General features: G+C 43.6%; 1 protein-coding gene across 1 annotated transcript; it reads right to left on the bottom strand.

Moving 5' to 3' along the window:
- Nucleotides 1-1,571: 1,571 nt before the first annotated feature.
- LOC119168440 (uncharacterized) lies at nucleotides 1,572-17,244 on the bottom strand. The gene is made up of 5 exons (XM_075866664.1): nucleotides 16,907-17,244; nucleotides 12,556-12,692; nucleotides 12,416-12,498; nucleotides 6,281-6,373; nucleotides 1,572-2,827 (listed from the first exon to the last, which is right to left on the bottom strand). Exons 1-5 carry the CDS (start codon nucleotides 16,967-16,969, stop codon nucleotides 2,685-2,687), a joined length of 519 nt encoding a protein of 172 aa, XP_075722779.1. The 5' UTR covers nucleotides 16,970-17,244; the 3' UTR covers nucleotides 1,572-2,684.
- Nucleotides 17,245-20,772: the final 3,528 nt, after the last annotated feature.

Raw genomic sequence — 20,772 nt, 5'->3', positions numbered from 1 at the left:
TCTGCCTCCATCAGAAATGCAGCCGCCGCAGCCGGGATTTGAACCCGCGACCTGCGGGTCAGCAGCCAAATACCTTAGCCACTAGACCACAACGGCGGGGCATCTTCGATGTCTAGTCGACTCCCTTCGGCCACGTCATGACATTGTGAACCGGAATAGAGTAACAAGAGTACATAAAGTACTTCTCCAGAACAGTTAAAGTACTGATACATGAATAACGATATGCGAATTTGTGTCTTTCATAAACATATCGTAGTTTTGGGACGTTAAACCCCACATATCAATCATTACACATCGAAGATGAACCAGTGTAACGCTCTTTTTGAATGTTTTGTTTTTCTATAAATACGACCCTCCTTTCATGCAAAACCCACATTGAAGAAGTCTGATAAACTAGTTCATACTTGAATATACTATCTATGGTCCCTATTTCTTGCTCGCACAGCGCACAGATTACAATCTATTCAACAGCAGTTCTTGAAAATCGCCATACATTGTTCTTAGAAGCAATATTTATCCAAGAGAACGAGAATTACTTCTTCTTAACCGCAAGTGGTCATAATATTTAGGGCCTGCTACTACGAAAATAAATGACCTTTGTGGCACTGCTGCCGCTTTTTTTAATCTAAAATGCGTTGGTTTTCTCCATTTCGAATATACAAGCTAGACATGTAATAACAAATGCACACAGAGAAAACTGCTATGCTGCGCAGACAAAACAACTACAACGCTGGACAGCTTTGGCAGCCGTCCCCTACAAGTTGTGAGGATGAAAAAGCAGTCTTTAGGTGTTACAATTGTTGTTTTGTTTGCGGACTATAGACAACCACTATAAGTAGGACTGGGCTAATAACAATATTATCTCCTATTTAACGCCCCAGCAGCCAGTGATGGTTTTAAGGAACGCTGTATTAGAGTGCCGGAAGTATCAACCATGTACAGTACCAAGGACTCTACCGTTCCGTCTCCACCGCAGTGCGACCACAGTTGCTGGAATTGAACCCACGACCTTCGGGATAGAAGCCGACCACCGTGGCGAACGCAGCATACGGTCGAAAGCGTGCTAAAAGCCTTGGATAGCTGGGCCTTCAGGACGCTCGCATTTGGGCCGTGCGTACTCGGGTTCAAATTCTAACTGGTCAGAAATTTTATTTCGTTTGATGTAGTCATTCTCCACACTTCTCTGATAGCAAATTTTCTTCCTGAAACATGTTGCTGGTGGCGCATGGTGACGTCATCGCACACCGAAGCATTTCAGCACACACCAAATGGCCTGACCCATGGTTGTCGGCCTCGGTGGAACAGTGGCTCTGTTCGGTTGATGATCTGAACGTTGTGGGCTCGATCCCGGCAGGGGCGGTCGCATATCGATGAAGGCAATTTAATACAAAGCTCGTGTTCTGTCTTAAGCCTATGCATGTAAAAACAGCAGGTGGTTAAAAAGTATAAAGCCCTCCACTACAGCGTCTTTCATATTCATATCGTGGTTCGAGGATGTTCAACCTCCGATAATCTTATTATTACAATCTGTTGCTGAAACAGCTTCATTGTTGAAACGTCGACAGCAGGAATACGTGAAAATTTACCTTGCATTTTATTTACGCCAAGTCACGCCAGGGGGAGCGAAAAGTTCACAAGAGGGGCTTGAACATAAAACCTATCACGTAGCTGTAAAGTAGAGCCTGCAATGCCGGCGCCATTCCAGCGGCACGGGCAGTCACGCCAAGTTGTGCCAAGATACAGTTACGCAGAAACACACAGAATAAACAACGTGATTGTGCGAGCTGGCAGGAGAAGCCATAAGATAACGTATTAGTCAAGCTTAATGGTATGTAAAGGCGCTACATTGGTGTGCCTGCTACCGCGTTAGCATGAAGATAATGTAATGAATAGGGCGGCAAGCGTTACAGCGTATGCTCGAAGGAAAACGTGCCTGTATCTAAGTTCTCGAAATATTGCGTGTTTTATGTATACGTTTGTAAAAAAAAAACTTAGTTAGAACGTGTTCAGCGTCATGAAAGCTTCGTTAATACAAGTTCGCCAGCACACCGGAGTGTATGGTAGCGGTCGATTAATGGAAATGTCCTCGTTAGACAAGGTAATGTGTAAAATTGCGTTTTCTTTGAGATTCAGCTTTAACTACTAACCTATACATATGCGGCATGGCGTTGCACCAGCAGGAATGTGCATACTGTTGCTATTGAAACAAAAGAGACGTCCACTAATGTTGTAATGCAATCTAAGAAGTGGGTGGACCACTCTATAGAAAAGCTTGTGACATTTTTACCTATAACTTTCTTCTCAAAAACAAGTTTGTCATGGCGATGGCCATGTGGTTAAATATTTATGAGGGACTACACTCAGAGCCTTGAGTCTTGACGGTACCTATATAGTTGGCTTATTCTATGCAAGAAAAACTGCTCTAAAATAATAAAAGGACCCGACAAAAAAGAAACACTAAACAGATCAAGTGGAATCGTTATTCTTAGGGATGAAATATTGAATTGGAGAATCAACGTCATGAGGGCCGAGCATTTCTTTTTTACATTTAAAATACACTTATTTACTTCGGTACACACTAAATCAACAACCACATGAAAGCTACGTGCCAAAATGATATTGTTGCAGACGACTGCGTTGACATTGACTTGGTGTACTCGACCTTGTAGATCTGTGGCGTTTTCTCACAGCTTGAGTTTTGTTCGGCAAGCACTGCTATATAGCGGCGTAATTTTTGCTCCTTTCGAATGCTCCACGAACTTTTCGATGCAACGTCGTTTTGGCTCAGACAGAATAGATTCTTTCACCCGGAGCTCAAGGTAATCCACTGCAATGAGAACGTACATATATGTAAACATCTCGAATGAGAGCTACTGTGAATATTAGCAGTTATACCATAGCGCTACCAAAGGGTATGTGGCAACATTATGTCACCGTTATGGTGATCGAATTCCGAACGGTCTAACAGCAAATCATCCTGGCACTTAACACCGCGTCTCCTGTGGTACGCACGTATTCTACGCGTTGCTGCTCATCCCCTGGATGCGAAACATGTGGCAACGAAGAAACGTCACTGCATACAAATAACTCCGGTCCTGTTCAGACCCCAGAACGAAACTTGATTGTGAACTCCAATCACTGTACTAATCTGCGTTGGATAAGTGGGGAGAACTTGCAATTTCCTGAAATCGTCAAATATGCCTGCCCTGCGAGACTTCCACAAGTTTGCGGCTCCTGTAGGCCTTGCCGCCCAACAGACAAACGCCTTTGTGTTCTCCCATGCGATGACAAGCTACCATCCTGCCATGCTGCTCCCTGTTTCCGCAATTCTTCACGCCTTCCTATCATCTTCTCCCTTGCCCTCCCCACGGGAGGCCCAAATTGTCAATTTTATCTTTATTCCCCTAGCATACGCATAATTAGGTGTGAATGCACGCCACGATATGCATCTCTCCAACGAAAAAAAAAAAGAAGCGCCTGCAGTGCCCCCATTGCTGTGTGTTTCGCTGAAAACGCTATACAATGTGTCCCAGTGTGTTACAGTGTGTTAGGAATAGACGATGACAGACAGTAAAGCGTGGACAATGCCACCTATAGTGATCTGAAAGACACTGAGAAAACCGTACACTGTTGCCCAGCGTCTCACAGCGCACTAAAAGAGACTGGCCACGCTGTATAGTGCCTGCCCGTGCACTGGGAGCACTGGCGGCACATAGAAAAAAAAAAGAAACTGAATGCGCAAGGTGTACTTCGTAGATAACAGAACGCCGATGGTGAACCTGAAGTTTACCAAGCATTTCCAACGCACAGTTTTATCTTGTGTCCAGCACATTTATAGCTGCAGTTTTACTTAGGCGATGATCGTACAGACACGCTAAAGAAATAACCTTTTCTGTACGGATGTGCGCTCTAACCGTGAAGTGCCTGATCGTGGGTCGGTAACCTAGTTCCATTACCGCTCGATGAAAAAGCAAGTGACCTGCCAAGTTGAAGCGAAGGCAATGGGTGAGAGCACGGAGGAAGGGCCGAGGGGAGCGGGCATGTCCATCCGGTGCGCTACGTGATAAGTGTCGAAAAATGGCGTCATGGCAGCCTCAGTAGGCACAGTGGCGGCTTTGCTATGGTTACGTGTTGTGCAGTGTAGCTGGCCTAGTCATGAGCAGCGGCGCCATTGCACCTCCGTGGGTCTGGTACCGAGCCGTGGAGAAAAATATCCGTGCTTCGTGCGGCGTTGTTAGGTACTCACTGTCCTCCCTCTGGTGATTGTGCTCCTAGAAAGGTTTACAAAACCTGTCGTTAGCCATGGGGCCTCCGCATTGCGCAGAACGAGCACATATATCCATTTTCCGTCCGCCGAATGGCATGAATGAAGTACTTGAAATGTTCAACGAAATTGCGTTTGGACACCATGGTAAACCGTTTTCAGGTGTCATTTGCACCATAAATAAGATCATCGCACAAAGTGCGAAGCGCCATGAATGTTCAACGTAGAGGAGTGAAAGCAGCCTTACAAGGAAACATAGACGACGCAGCGCTGCTCGCGTCGTTACCTTCATAAGACAGTGACCACGGCTGTGTCCATATAAGGATGCGGCTCTCAGCAGCTTCCATATTAGTTGTCGCAATGCGCGCGCAGTGTCATAAAACTAAAATATGGCGGAGTTTGTTGTAGTTTAAATGCTTCTAACCACTGTCTGCATGCTGCTCGCAAACTCGTTTGCGACATCACGATGGAGGAACTATTATTACCGGCTGTTTTACGTGTGAAACAACAATCATCTATTGCATGCGATGGTGGTGCTACACGCGAAGTGATAGAGTGATGGAGAGCGTGCTTAGGGCTACCTAAACAAGGGATGTTGCCATACTCGCATGACAAACGTAGTGGCAGGATAACACTGATTGCCGCTTCTACACTGCTCCTATGAAAATAAGATACAGAATTGACCTGTTCATCAATAAAATAGATGTGTTGACGGAGCAAACGTCTGTTGAATATTATCACAAGTTTAAGAACTCAGCTATAAAACAATTCGCATATTTTGCTGGTGTCCCGGAATGTGAAATAAATAGCTTATGGTAAATAATTTGATATTTCAGCAGAATGCTTCAACTACACTGTTTTTGTCATATTGGTGGTTCTGTCAACCCTGTGAACCGAGAAACTTAGAGCGGTTGTCGTAAGTCTAGTTTGACTTATTTTTGTAGATTGTTGAAAGAACCTGTAGACGGGAACGCTGGCATGCACGACATCATTATAGAATACACTTTGCGTCAACTAGGGCGCACAGTAAATCCGCGTTGGCTGTATCATTTCTTACTCAAATTAAAGCACATCGCCTTAGGGAATAGGTCACGAGCACTGACTCAGTCGGTACACCTATCATTTATGCCACCGTGACTGAGTATATCATGAATGCGCTGGTACGACGAATCACAGGGTAAAGATAGGCTTACATTCAATTGATATACAAAAGAAGCACACAAAATACAGAAAATAAACGCATGGGCAGCGCAAAAGTGAAGTGGCTTTAGCACTCAGAAATCTGGATTGTACTTTCGCCAGTGCCAATTTTTTTCTTGACAAAACGTGGGTGTTAAATGCGAAACTGTCCGACCCCACTCTTGCAGCAACAATTGATTGATTGATTTGTGGGGTTTAACGTCCCAAAACCACCATATGATTATGAGAGACGCCGTAGTGGAGGGCTCCGGAAATTTTGACCACCTGGGGTTCTTTAACGTGCACCCAAATCTGACTCCTGCAGCAACAGTGGTACCTACGTATGAAAGATAATTCTACCCATAAGTGTGATTTTTCATGTTATTTCACGAGGGACATAAACACGGTACCTGTACAGCATGTATAAGCCCTATAAGCCATCTGCTACAATGCACACCCTAATAAAGACTCAGTATGTTACGTGTATTGAATGACTGTTAGGTGATGTGTGTTCGCATGTATACTCTCTGCAAACAATTTAATTGAAACGTCGCCTGGTAGGTTACTTTCTGCGAGCGTGGAGTCTGGAAAACATGCTTACGTGACTGTCTAGGATACGCAGAGAGAGAACGAAAAGTTGTTTGAAGGACCGTGTTTGAATTAGGCCCCACTACTGCATGAACGAGAAAAATATTTATTTCAATGAAAGCATAAGGGCACTGCGTTAGATTCCGGTAGATTTATCACCCTTCTGTCCTCATATTTCTTTTTGAGGGGTCAATTACGGTAACTGTACCTTTATACTAATCATTGAAATATTATTTATATTGTACGTACTTTGATCAGGGTGGAGCAAGGTTACTTTGAAGATTCCACACGCATAGTCTTGGTACGCGAACAGTAGCTGCTCGATCGATTTGAAAACTGACTCTGCAACAGAAAAGTGAAAGTCTAACCACGACAATGGAGTTATTAGAGATTCATTATTGCTTAATGTTATTGAAGTAGGAAATAAATGAATAAGCCGTTGTCACCTTTACTTGGCGATGGCTACCATTTTACACCTGATAGTATGAAATAAAGGGTAAAAAAAAACAAAATAGCATGATTACTCTTGGTATTTGCTATCAATATAAGCGTTCTAACAGTTTGGCCTAATTTTGAAGCTCAGTTTCATATGACTGAATTTTGCGTAGCTGTATTGTGGTGGCAGCTAATATGTAAACACATTATAATTTTCAACTGTCCAGGCACTGACTAACTTCTGAACAACAGCATGACCAATCAGTTGTTAGAAAAGCGAGCGCAAACTGGAGCTGGTATCGCCGTGCCCATAGCATTAGGTAACAAAGAATTATGACAAAGCCCACTAGTGCACGTCAATCAGCGCACACGACTTAGTAACTAGCAAATATTCAATCCTTATTATGATAGAAAAATTTAGAACAAGACATTTCTTTATGGTTCAAAATCTTTTTCTCTTTCTAGAACAAGGCACTTGGTGAAAATCACAAACTTTTTGCGGCCAATAATTCCTATTGTTTTGCCTATCAATGTTTATTTAATATATGGTTTACCTATATATTTATTGATTTCATGATAATATGTACTTTAGGGTTCAAAATATGAGGACAAATACACTGAGAGACATACGGCCTAGTACCGTACAGCATGGTTTCACCGTAAAATGAATTCTTTCTACTGCCAACAAAGCTGATCTTTGTATCTTGAAACATTACCGTTGATGTGGTACTTCAATACAAAATTTTTACAAAAAACTTTGATATCCAGCAATATTTAGAAAAACAATCCTACGTTAGTGCGCGAGAAATTGTTTATTATGCGGTCGAAAAGAAACCAAATGGATCTTTATCGGAGGAAAAAAATCTTGTATTTACCTTCGGTATATCATTAGGCTGTTGGTCTGGAGCATGAGCCTGCCTAGGCATCGAACACATTGCCTTTCTACAGGGCAATAACTAATACGTTGAGTGCTCCCCGTGTGAAGCAATCATGTTACGTTAATATTACTAGTAAAACAGTGTTTAGCCAAACGTAATGCTAGGTGTATAGTCTGTGAAGCTTGGTGACCAGAGAGTGTCAAAAACACGTACCAAATAGAAATCTTAGGAAATTCGCCCCCCCCCCCCCGGTCTACAGTGGCAATTTCGTTTTGCTTCATATCACATAGATTCGGTACTGTACAATTCGAAGCGGTAACATTATATTGATGCTCACTGATATCATTTCCCCCCTACTGTCGCTGGTAAATACCAGTAGCTCCATCACATGGCTATTTAGAGGCAACTCGCAGGACGACAAAGAGGCGTTTTGTTGCTGTACTCCGGAATTGCGGTGTTTAAATCTTGATTCATCCTTTCCAAGCCCTGATTCGGGTCCTGGTTTAGTGCATATTGGGCTGTTTTCGCTATGCAGGCGGAAATGTTGTAGGCCCATGTGCTCAGATTTGAGTGCACGGTAAAGAAGCCCAGGTGGTCAAAATTTCCGGCGCCCTTCACTACGGCGTCTCTCATAATCATATGGTGGTTTTGGGACGTTAAACCCCACATATCAATCAATAAAATATTGGACTGTTTTTGCTGAGCATCGATCTGTTACGCTAGAAAGTCCGAATATCAAAACATAGATTCTCGCTGACCTGTGGAGTAGCCCCAAGAACTGGTGCAGTCACGAATAACGTTTTACGTTGGCACTCATCAAGTTTTATCAACTAATACAGGTCTAAACTGAGGAGGTCGTCGTCACCCGAACGTCACTTATGGGCGGTGGTGAAGATGGGCTTGACTGAATAAAGTACCGATGCTATTTTTACTTGCTTCTCTTACCATCAGGTGCGCCTCCTGTTGAATAAATTGATATGCGTTACTGAGATACTTTTCCTCCATGGTTCAACACTCTAGGCAACGTTCTTTTCATTTTTTTCAAAATCATGCGACGCTGAAAGCAGCTGAGAAGCAATGCCAAACAGGAAGTAGAAAAACTTCAAAGTATTTTGGTGTAGGGTGGGCACCAAGCATCGCTTTTTTGGCTTCTACACTCGGGACTGGAGCTTTATTTAAATGTTAGGGCGCAGTCTGCGCACTACGAAAATTGCCAGAATGACAGAGACGATTTGGTATTATTGTAATCGGAAAAAAATTGCTCGCTGAAGTTTTGTGGTCCCTTGTGAATATGTTCGTTAACTTTCATTGATATATCAAAAGACATATTCGCTGAGTTCTTTTCTGCGTAAATGAAAGTCGCATACTTTACATAAACTGAAGAAAGCGACCGAGCTTGCGTTATTATGTCGTGTGAAGAATAGCGCTGAAGACGAAGCTTGCGCTGGCCAGATATCTTGTGAAGGCATCGCTTTCGACCCCAATTATTCCTTTTTTCCCTCATACAGTATACATTACGGTGGCGCGATTTCGCACACTTGAAATCAGGCAAAATTTATCAGACCCTGCACAGACGGCTTCTTCAGAGTACAAACAGTTGTTATTTCCCTGGCGCAGTGAACTGTCTAATTCAAGGATGATGGAAGTTGTCATCACAAAATTTCGTTGCCGCGTTACCTCCCTCAATTTTCACTTGCATAGGTCAGGTATATTGAATTTCCCTATGTGCCTTTACTGTAATCAAGAGGAAACGATCAGTCATTTTTTAATACATTGTCGCCGTTTCGATTTATTCAGACAAAGCATACTAGCACCATCTCTTCAAAGACTGGGCTAGCAATTATCACAACCTCATCTTCTTTTTTTTGGAGCCTCTACACTGGGTTTCAGCCACAGGGATGTTTTATTCGCCATTCAGGAATACATCACTGCGACTAAACTATCTTCTTGCTAAATTACGGTGTCACTGTTTTTTTTTCATTTTTTTTCTTCAAACTTGATATCGGCATTTAAAATTAAAATTAAGTTACAAAAGTTTTGTAAGAAAGACGCAATGCTGAAAGTATAGGGCGAATTCACCTTATAATCGGCCAATCCCCTCCTTTGGGTACGAGCTATTTGCACAGGGAAACAACAACAACAACATATATGTCACGCGCGAGAATGAAGAAAATAAAACTGAATAAATCTGCATATTCTATAGGGCACACACGTAAGATTTTATCTAGCTACCACATTGCAAGTCAGCAGCGTGTAGCAGTCTTAACTCACGAATGTGGCTTGTTGGTTTATGTCATTGAGCTCCACAAAAACTGCAAAAGGCTCGCTTTCAAAATAGCTATGGCAAACGCCAACTGCTAGGACATATTTTACATGAATCGCGAGTTTTTCATGTCCTACGAAGAGCGCATAAATCACCACCAAGAAAAGATCTTAATTGGATGGCTGGCCCATTTTTAGCCTGAATCATTACCCTCAGATTGCTTGAAGAGAGATGAGTGATTTTTTACCAATTGCTTTTCAGATTATTTTTGGGTGCATTTTTCTTATTATGACTGAGCAGGTGCTTCATCGATTTATCTTCAAAATTTTAAAAACACCACCTTAAATATGTTTTCCTACAGCCTGTATGTAAATAACGCATCACCCGAGTGTCATAAGTCACGGATGCCAAAAGTAAATGAATTCACAAGCGGGACGTGGTAGTCGTATACGCGCAAAACATATGTACGCAGAATTGCAATGACGCAAGATCTTAGTGATGGCTAAGCGTAGGGGCGGTGGCAAAGTGGTCACGATGCTCGCGAGATGACCTAAAATTCGTCGAACCTCTCTATGGCGCTCTCATTGTTTGATCAATGTGACATTCTTGTGGCCCGTCTACTGCATTTAGATAGATAGATAGATAGATAGATAGATAGATAGATAGATAGATAGATAGATAGATAGACAGTTAGATAGATAGATAAATAGATATATAGAAAGAAAGATAGATGGATAGATAGACCTATTGACAGATTAATTGATTAAAATAACGTTATAGAGATCCTGCGGGACGCCCTTTAGCGCGCAGTGGCAACTTCCACGTCAGAACCGCCAGGCCAAGCCTTTCGGCCGCTTCGTGGGCCTGCTCGACAGCCCAAAGCTGGTCGGCCAGGAGCGGGCTGTGGATCGCCGCCTCACACTTGACCATGGAGGAGGACACTGGGCTTGATTCGGGGTGCCTGCAAAGCTGTGGACTTCTCCTCACATGCGGGTGACGCGTCATTCAGATAGTTCTCCTGGCATTTTTCATTTAGTGTACAAAGATTCAGGTACGTCTCCACCTGGAGCAATTTAAATCTAAGCGCCTGAAGTAAATTTCAATTGCGTGTGAGGAGGAGAGTACTTAGCTAATAGTGCTTCGTCATTTTATTGGTAGCAGGAACGTCCCTTCCGTCCGAAGTCTAGTCAAGGTTGAGTCCGGTGTTCGCACAGACGGTGAGGGCGCACAGATGTGATGTGTGGGGAACCATGTTAGAGAACAGTTAGAGAACCATGTTAGAGAACCTGTCCGGTGGGAATCTGCGGTGGGCTCTGGGACTGTTCACGGATTACTTCACACTCGTATGTACTTTACATCAATCCAGAGTCGTTGTATCTAATTGTTGATATCATTAGGTGTGAATGCGATGCATCTGCTCTGTTATGACTGGGTGCCCAGTTCGTATAGGCGCGAAATTTCGGAGCTGCCTCCTCTTATCTGCAACAGACACAGAAAAGGTAGGTCGGCCATGGTAGGCCACCGTATCAGCGAAACTGGCCTCGTGCTTTTCACAATACATTTGCCTGAGTATAGTTGTGGCACTTGCCACAACCATACTCGACGAAGCCATGTTAATGAGGTCGCGTATCTGCGCGGGTAGCTGACACTTACGAGCCCCCTTGACGGTAGGTGTGGGGCTAAACACCTTTAAAATATGTCTGCCAACTCTCATTGTGAAAAGTTTCACGTGTTGCGCTCTTTCCTGGGTCTCCGCAATATCTTCAAGGGTGCTGTGGACGCCAAGTTGAAGGAGGTGGTTGGTCTTGGTAAAATCGTTATACTAATGGAACGCTTAGAGATCTCCTGGAGCAGCGTGTTTAGATTGTCCCTTTCTGCCATCTGTCTTGTGCAGTGCCGCAACGCAAAGGAAGTCGCATAAGACAAATGCATTCACAATGTGGAGGAGATTGTCTTCCCTTGCAGCTGGGGTGGCGATTGGCAACACTTCGGGGGAGACGTAATGCGTTGTCTGTCTTCGTTGGGAGCTTCCTTATGGTCAATCCGTTAGACACAGTGGACTTGACAGTTATGCCCAAGATCTGTACCAAGTCGACTTTGAGTACTGTGGTTCGTCGGCTTTTGTGTAAATGAATATCGATGTCAGCCAACAGTTTTCACCCTGCATTAATATCTACCACGTTTAGATGCACGTGAAACACGCGAGATGGTCTAAATTTTTCCGGCACCAATGCGGCGTCGGCACCAATACGGCGGGTATTAAGGTGTATAGCATTGCTTAAGTTGGATGCCACCAAATAAGGTTATTTCTAAAGGAAGAAACGTGCTGTCTACCTGAGAAACATGTTGATTATTTTGTTTGATGCTACCATTCTTGAAAACAGTGCATTTTCTTGCAAATATATAAACGCAGCAATTCAAGACTATTTCTATTTGATTAGTCTTGTGTAAACAATTGTACAACGTAGTATCATTGTGTTCTAAACCTACAGACATATCTTAAGCAGCCGTGGCACTTTCATCAGTGCAGAACAGTGAAAAGTGTGCTATTCTTAGAGTAAGTCATATTTTGGGTCGGGGATATAGGTGAGTTGTGCAAAGAGGCCGGTGTGGAAAGTGAAACACCAGCACAACGTGTTCTTCTATCGTATTGCATGGTTACCTATTAGAGCTCATTTTCGCAGCTGTCCAGTCCCCTACCATAATATATCATCCTCATATATATTAGGCAAAATATTTTATTCGTCATAAGATAGCACGATATGCCGACTAAATTGTTTCTATCTAAAATTCTGCTTAGCACAACACCTTTCTCGGTGATCCTCATTGCGTTGTACGTGTTCTTAAGAACCGGTTTACTGATGAACGTTCCATCTAGGTAGAAGTTCGTCCTGTTTTGAAAGTATATTAGTACACGGCACAAGAGAAATAAAGTTTAAAAGTAATACCTGCTCCCAATCCAGTAATATTGTCTCATAAGACGGACACCATGATGCGTTGATTTATTCACTACATCAAACTTGCATCTTATGGTAGTAGGCTCCGTTGTCTCCAGCGTCCATATGACTCCATTTTTGTCATAAAACTGGAAGAAAAGATATTGTGATTCACTTGCAATCAGTGTATCGTTCAATGAAGACAAACGCATAATAAATATCTGTTGTGAGAACTCATCATAGGTTCTCTGGTTATACGCAGCTAGGTTTCTACCCATCCGAATATGACTTCCATTCGTCTCAAAAAGCGACCATTTTTGCAGTCCTTCGCGTGTGTTGCAGCACAAGGCTCTAAACCAGCCTGATCTGAATATAAGATGGCTTGAAATTTTTAAGAACGCTACAGTTGATTCTCATAGACTTAGTTGTCTCCTTGCATGCATGCAAGTTCTTCACCTCAGGAGTTCGCAAGAATGGCATCCTTTCCTTACAGCATCACTCTCTGCCTTCATTGATTGTCAAAATGCATTCGCCTCTGCAGAGAACAAAACGTGTAGAGAGACGGGCAGATCGAAGAGGGGCTTGAGAAAGGAAAGGTGAGAGAGTCAACCAGGCGATAATCCGCTTTGCTATCTTACACCAGGGGAAGAGAATTCAGGGATGAAAAGAGATAGATGAAAAAAGAGAGATAGAAAAAAAGAGAACATAAAAAGGTGAGATTACACCAGACTTCTGCGCGTCAATAGTAGTGGACACAGGACTTAAGGCGTATTCTCTTCCACAGTAGGTCGTCGGTTCATGGTGCCTACTAAAGGCCTGCAGGCACTGGACGTAGGACGTCCCACACCTGCTGTTTGACCTCAGTGTGTGGTGACTTCAGCCTGCCGACGAACACTTCAAGTGTGAAGTGCATCGAGCAGTGATTGAAGAACTATTAGGATGGGTTTGTTTTTTAGCAATGCGGAGGTGCGCTGTGAATTCGGCAACGGAGGCCAAACTCTGTCCGTTGCGTCCATGGTGGTCTTGTGGGTATCGACCATCGCTGATCTACGTGACTGTGATTTTGGCAATGTAGGCTAAGTAGCATCCAGCGAAACCACGATTCCGACTGCTTTCTGCTTCATCCCAGCCGAGTACGATTTGGGTGGAGAAGTAAATGGTCAAGCAGGGCATTGTATGAGCCCTGAGGATGCGGAGACACTACATTTTTTGAGCAATTACAAACAGCAATCACGGTTGTTAAAAATTTTTCTCACAAAGCAGGACTTTGCTCATTCGCCAAAAACTTAAAACTGCTCATTTAGCAGCCAACAATCGGTGCAGAGAAAGAAAGTTTTCAAGATATCTCAATAACCACAGTGAACGGCTCCTTTATTCCCACCGTACGAAGAGTTAGAATCCTCCGTATGTTCCTGGAGGAGTATGGCAGTAACGCCTACACTTTTGAACGCATCGCACCCAAAGCTGATTTCATGACAAAATTGCTCGCAAGGGTGGCCAACAAACGAGGGCTGTTATCTGAGGAAAGACTTCAACTTTTGCACGCCTATTTAATGAACCACAACAACTACATCTCTCTGACCCACAGGTGGAGCACAAGTGACCGAGGCAGATAAGAATAAATAATTCGCAAGATTATCAAACAGGTGTTCGGTCTACTACATGCACCAGTACAGAAAGTTTATTAGCACTGGGTGTCAACAACACTTTTGTAGAAATACTAGACGCCCAACAGGTGTCACAAGCGGCAGGACTGCGGCGGCTGCATTTCCGATGGAGGCGGAAACGTTCTAGGCCCGTGTACTCAGATTTGGGTGCACGTTAAAGAGCCCCAGGTGGTCTAAATTTCCGGAGCTCTCCACTACGGCGTCTTTAATAATCATATGGTGGTTTTGGGACGTTAAACCCCACATATCAATCAATCAATCAGTGGCAGGACTGGCTTCCATGTAAGCTGGGAGACATGCAGTTTACTAGCCCGTATTGGCATACGTCATACCATAACAAGACAGAGGGTGTGCGCGCTCCCCATCAGTCAGGAAAATACATTCTGCATCCCAGATACCTAGACAAATACACCCCCCCCCTGGTACAATTACAGCAGACGCAAAACGAGGACCCCCGCCACAGTGGTCTAGTGGCTAAGGTACTCGGCTGCTGACCCGCAGGTTGCGGGATCGACTCCCGGCTGCGGCGGCTGCATTTCCAATGGAGGCGGAAATGTTGTAGGCCCATGTGCTGAGATTTGGGTGCACGTTAAAGAACCCCAGGTGGTCGAAATATCTGGAGCCCTCCACTATGGCGTCTCTTATAATCATATGGTAGTTTTGGGACGTTAAACCCCATGAATCAATCAAATCAAATCAAAATGAGAACCAGAGCCCTTTTTATCACAGTGGCTACAATTGAGGATATCGTTGCCAGCAGCTACGTCACCACGGGGGGAGCTGTTGATATCAATTACGCTTAAAAACGAGGATGCCTACAAGGCCGGACAGGTGGCAGTGGCAATCGCCATGAGCACTGCTGACCATCCTACTATTTTCACGTACTCGTGAGCCGCCACTAGAGCATCTATAAAAGGCTTGGTATTGTGTAAAATATGTGTTTGCGTTCTCCCTGCTGAATTTCGGAGAGGCAAAAAAAAAACATCTACTTCATTTCCTTTTCACATAGGCAGTGATGCTTATGAAACTATCCCTAACGCCAATAAACTTGCGAACTCCCAAACGCGACGTCTCACCCACCACGCCGGAAGTGGGCACTCGGAGGCCGAGGGAGGGAAGTGGCAAAAGAACCATCTACTGGGGCGTCGGCAGTTTCCACTTCCACACCCACACCTAAACACGCCGCCGGCAATCACCCTGCTAATGTTACTGACGAACACGTATCCATCTCCGTTTATATTATCAAAATTCATAGAAAGAACACATCCACGCTGTCCACGTTTTGGCCACCTAAGTACCCATGCAAGTCGTTAGAGATTTGGGGTATCTCTTTGAGAAGGAAGACCGGCTCCGGCTCATCACCAGCTTCGCAAAAGACCAGCAGCTTAGAGCTGTCCAGAGAGTCCGCCAAGACACCGAGAGCCCAAACCTCCCGGCACGTTCATGGCTGGTGCCCGCAGACGGTACTGTTCGACAGAGGCACTCGTCTTCTCAGGAACAAAAATAAAGTTCTTTTTTTTGTCTGAATGAGGGCTGCTCTATTTATTTTGAAGTAAAGGAAAAAAAGCTGAACGGTCAAAAAACAAATACAAAATTGTGATACGAACTCACCGCATGTTTCCGTTGTCTATTTCACTAGGTCTTCACGCTTTTTTGTGTGTGTGGACACTGAAATGTTCCGTTACGGCTTATTGTACTAGCTTACAGCGACCACTTCATGTACTGATTGTGGGTTTACCGTATATAACAGCCATCTGATTATATTTCTATTTAGCTGCTAAGGCGTCAGTATACAGACCTGTCATGATGAATACAGTTACCATTGTTTTTATAAATCTTCTTCATGCGCTGTATATTATTGGCTGCTTGGTTTGCCACCTTCGCAAGGCGCAGTAACAGTCTAGAAAATACTGCCAGGGCTAAGAGAAGTTATTTGAAGGGGTCTGGTTAATGATGCTGACTACAGAAGAAGACGCTTAAGCTGTGCTCCTGGGACTGTTATACCACGCTCCGTCTCGCTTGCTCAGCTCCCTTAGTGTACACTGACAATATTTTCCTGTAGCACAGACACCCTCCTTACTACAGCATACTGCACGCGGAGTACGATAGGTATTTATCGCACTTATTATGCCCTTATTATGACTACTACAATAGCATATGTATTCATCTACGTTTGAGATGACGAAGGGCACAAAAGGTAAACGAATACAGAGTTGGCAAATAGCAGCATGGTGACGAATCTCTAAGGAGTGTGCCACTGTCTGGGGTTACTTTACCTAATACGTAGAATGTCATTTCAATAACGCTGCTAAGTGTGCCGCGGCGAAGAGTGGCAACACACTTCTTTTAAGTCTCCAATATCAAATATAAATACACAAAACTCTGGGCTTTGAATTGAGTTGAAAGAGTAGGTCTGAGACGAGACACCGCTTTCCGAACATAAAACAATGAAAATTTGGCAGTTTACTTCTGGATGTAGCATAAAACAGTGCTAACGCAAAAGTATGTGATTTTGTTCATCTTATAACTAATCATGCACCGCTCGTCTCATCGTAATACTCAGTCTTACCTTGTTAGAAGTAAGGCCGCTTACAGCCACCAGGGAACCATGAGTATGCACATGCACGTTCCACAGCACTTCTTTTCGGCTTTATGCCAACATGACTGTAAATGAAAGAAAAGAAAATAGACCTTACCCTGGTGATGTCTGTATTTTCTGTTGAACCGGGGGTCTTTTTCTGGCATTTTAGGCACGTCATAAGGGCAGCCAAGACAAATGCGCTTTGAAGAGTTTCCGTATGGCCATCATACCGATTTCAATGGATGCGTCAATTGCATATTTCTGTATGTTTTATAACCCCTGTATTAATGGCACTTACGCATGTGTCTATATATCGGGAACAAATGTTTTCTGCTGTCTTGAAGTACTGAAAGAGCTTGACAATTATATCACTACTATTTTCATTCCGCAATATGAATGCTAACACAGAAAAGCTTACGGTTTTCTTGAAAAAGGAGACCACCCGGAGCAAAGACGTCAAATAGTGTTTCTTTAAAAACGCCCATTGGCCTTCTCTCTTTCCGCACAATGAATGTGTGCAGCTGAACAGCTGCGAAATGGTTGTTGTTCGAGGTTTTATAACAATCCTTGAGAACACCTATGAAGAATGTGTTTCGGTGCAAAACACTCCAGATTCTGGATTTTGCTGATATTTCATTTGCTTTCTATGTAATGCTACTGAGCTCAAATGAAACGTTTACAGGTGGCTGTACCGGTATTAAAGTACGACATCAAATTTCCGCCGAGAAGAATGGTCCGACTTTGTTGCGTCTGGCAGCCCGGTACGTTGTAACAAGCTCAAGATAATAAATACGAAAGACGAAGTTTGTGCCATTCGTCTGGAGCGCAATAAATTGTTGCTGCTTCACCATTGGGCCTGCAAAACTGGTTCAGGGCATACCTGATTGATACGTATGGAAACGTACACGCTGTGCAGCTGGGCAGTGTTTCATTCCTAGGCTGCTAGATGGGGTTGTCTTTGCCGAAGTGGTCAGTATATCAGAAACGCTCACGTCAAAACACCAGGTCACGTTTGTCGAATAGCGGAGTGTTCTTCTGCTTACCAAGATCAAAAACCATGCAGCTCATGGTTCGGCTCCCCGGTCGGAAGATTTGGTCTCGCGTTATGCGCAACTTTCCTGTTCATGTCAACAGAACTCAATCAGTTATGCAACAAATATGTCCAAATGTACTGCTTATTAGCAGCACTAGTAACATTACTCTCAACCAGTGACAAGGTTTAAAAAATTAGGCTCACAAAATGTGGCGGGCGCTTGACCCCACATTCTTATTGTTTTGTTTATGGGTGTTTTTTTCATACTGCTATGAGATTTATGAATTGAAACCAGTTTACTGTTACTCAGGCTCTGGCGTCAGCAAATGGCTTTGTGTACTGACAACGTCACCCACCTTGGGCGACGAACTCTCTCTCTGCAGTTCTTTAGAGCAAAGCTGTCATGGCCGAGGTCAGGCGTGTCTACTGAGTTGAAACTCACTATCATTACGACTTTTCACACGCTCCGTCAGTTCCTGAAGCAGTCCATACAAAAGGTAAGAAGAGAAACTGTAACGCGCGGCCGTTAGTAGGTTTTCACTGCCCGTGCGTTCCCTTGATAAGTTTTAGGAGGTCACAGTAGTTCGTAAATGAATTTTCAAAATTTCTGTAGCATACGCGATACAGAAGCGTTACAGCAGTGCTTTTCTGACAAACAGATCGAAGTGGCTGTATTTTGTGATACAAGTATTTTGTATACATAGACTATTCTCAGGAAGTACGAGGATAAGTTAATACTGATAGTTTATTTAATTTTAACACTACATTGAATTGTTAAGTTGCCCACCGACTGATATTGATATTACCATGACGTCAGGTTACAGCTTAAATGCTGGAGATATATGCTGTTATACTGGTGTGGCAAGTTGTGGTGACAACAATAAGACCTATCCTTTTAAAAAGATCGACCTTCATAGCTTGAAGCCGCTTGTATGCTTAGAATGATTCGGCGAACTCTTCACAGCTTTCGCCATCATCAACGTTCCCCAAAAGGTTGCTGATGCTGCTACTGCGCGCCAAAAGTGTACATAGTAGGCAACTTGGAAAATAAGTTTACGAGAAAATAATGAGAGGGAAGCAGAACGGTCGGGCGATAAACTTCAACTATCTATTTGAAAGATTACTTGACAGCTGATAAAAGGGCATTGAAAGCAACACGTCTAGTCTTTTCAAAAAGAAGGGAAGCTGGCAGTGTTTGAGAGCGTTCACTATCGTTAACACAACTTCAACAAGTTTGCTGTTTGCCAATAGACGCAGTGCGCACGTAGTCTTCTCGGCACCACACAAGTTGGCTGGACTGGGTCCGAAAATCAGTCGTATTCACAAAAACCTCGGACTCCAGAAGAAGCGCACCGGACTTCATGTGAAATGCGCGAAGAGTATGTTTCATCTGAACGACTGAGCTCGGGAGCATGAATAATCTTTATGGAGTAACCTAAATGCACACTTTCCTGCGCCTTCTTAGTCTGCAGATGTGAGGTGCGGCTTCCTGAGATTAACATAATATGCAAGAGCAACAACTTGCTGGCGAGACAGTTATTGAACGCCATGTTGTATCAGTTATGTCACATTTCGAAAATCAGATGCAGCTCTTTGATGAGCGAGTGTGACGTGTGTTTGCCAATATTGATGGTCGCATAGCCAGGTAGTTCTACTCTGGTGGCTTACTCTTTCAAATAAGCATAATAAGATAGGCGCCCGGCCGTTGTGATCCCTTTACCTCTTTTTTCGTGTCTTCATTTTCCAAGTTCATGCTACCGTACACCTTCAAAATTAACGAACACGGCCAACAACAACTCTTACCCTACTACACTGCTGTCGTGCTCTGAGCCATACAAATCTGTCGGCACCCCTCGTTCAACCCCCTAGACACCTGGCCGAGCATTAAGATTCCGTAGTCTCTCAGTGACCTGTTCGTGCAAACTACCCGTATAAGCGGTCACCTGTGCACTGCTTTTGTACAACGCTCTGTGAGATGCATCGGACAGTTAGCCATGCAACCAGGATCACTCATCAGTTACCTTTCTCGCACTCCGCGGTGCCTTTTTTATAGCATGTACAGCTAAAGTTGTTATGAGATCACCATTCGGGTCTCGCGCAGTGCCGTAGTTGCCCACCGCCGCCAACGGTGTCTGTAACGACATCGTGCGAAATTATAAAAAAAAAACCTAGTACCATGCAATCACATAGTGGGGCTCGAACCCGGGTCCACTGGGTACCTGCCTAGTATTCTAGCTGTGAGCCGCGCCGTTGCTTCGAAGTTGTTGGCAAGCTTGCCTTTGGCAGGCTTGATGTCGGGAAAGCAACCGTGTTAATATGACTTATAAAGCGTTTTAAAACAGCGAAAAAACAAGCAGCGTGGCAGAATGCGAATAGTGCAACGAGTGGGTCGTCCAATGCTCGAACCATTTACACAGATTGTTTTATATGAAAATCTTTTCTTTGCGAACTTCGGCCACTTTGAACGTATCTATCTATCTATCTATCTATCTATCTATCTATCTATCTATCTATCTATCTATCTATCTATCTATCTATCTATCTATCTATCTATCTATCTATCTATCTATCTATCTATCTATCTATCTATCTATCTATCTATCTATCTATCTATCTGTCTATCTGTCTGTCTGTCTATCTGTCTGTCTGTCTGTCTGTCTGTTCGCTTACGACATTTAGCTCTCCTGGCCGTTTGGATAATGGTATCAGTACAAAACTTGGTATGGCATAACATGACTGTATGAAGACCATATTTGACTAGTCATAACAAGAATATGACATGTATCTTGTGACATGTAACAAGAACATGACATCTTGTGACATGTAACAAGAATATGACATCTTGTGACATGTATGTCATGAATATCATGATTTACATTTTATGGTCCTGCAGCTTCTGCGGTGGTATAGTTCACATGGCATGTTACAAAACTGGTATGGTACGGCAT

Source organism: Rhipicephalus microplus, chromosome 6 (genome assembly GCF_043290135.1).
Source record: "Rhipicephalus microplus isolate Deutch F79 chromosome 6, USDA_Rmic, whole genome shotgun sequence".
Lineage (NCBI taxonomy): Eukaryota > Metazoa > Arthropoda > Arachnida > Ixodida > Ixodidae > Rhipicephalus > Rhipicephalus microplus.
The sequence above is the reverse complement of the archived record's forward strand: the minus strand, read 5'-3'. Positions and strand labels throughout refer to the sequence as shown.

Coding starts and splice junctions, on each gene's coding strand:
- LOC119168440 (XM_075866664.1), bottom strand. CDS start 16,969: ATGACGTGCCTAAAATGCCAGAAAAAGACCCCCGGTTCAACAGAAAAT. Junction 6,374..12,415: donor AATGAGGATCACCGAGAAAG/GTGTTGTGCTAA, acceptor TTTCTGTTGCAG/AGTCAGTTTTCAAATCGATC. Junction 2,828..6,280: donor CTTGCTCCACCCTGATCAAA/GTACGTACAATA, acceptor TTCTCATTGCAG/TGGATTACCTTGAGCTCCGG.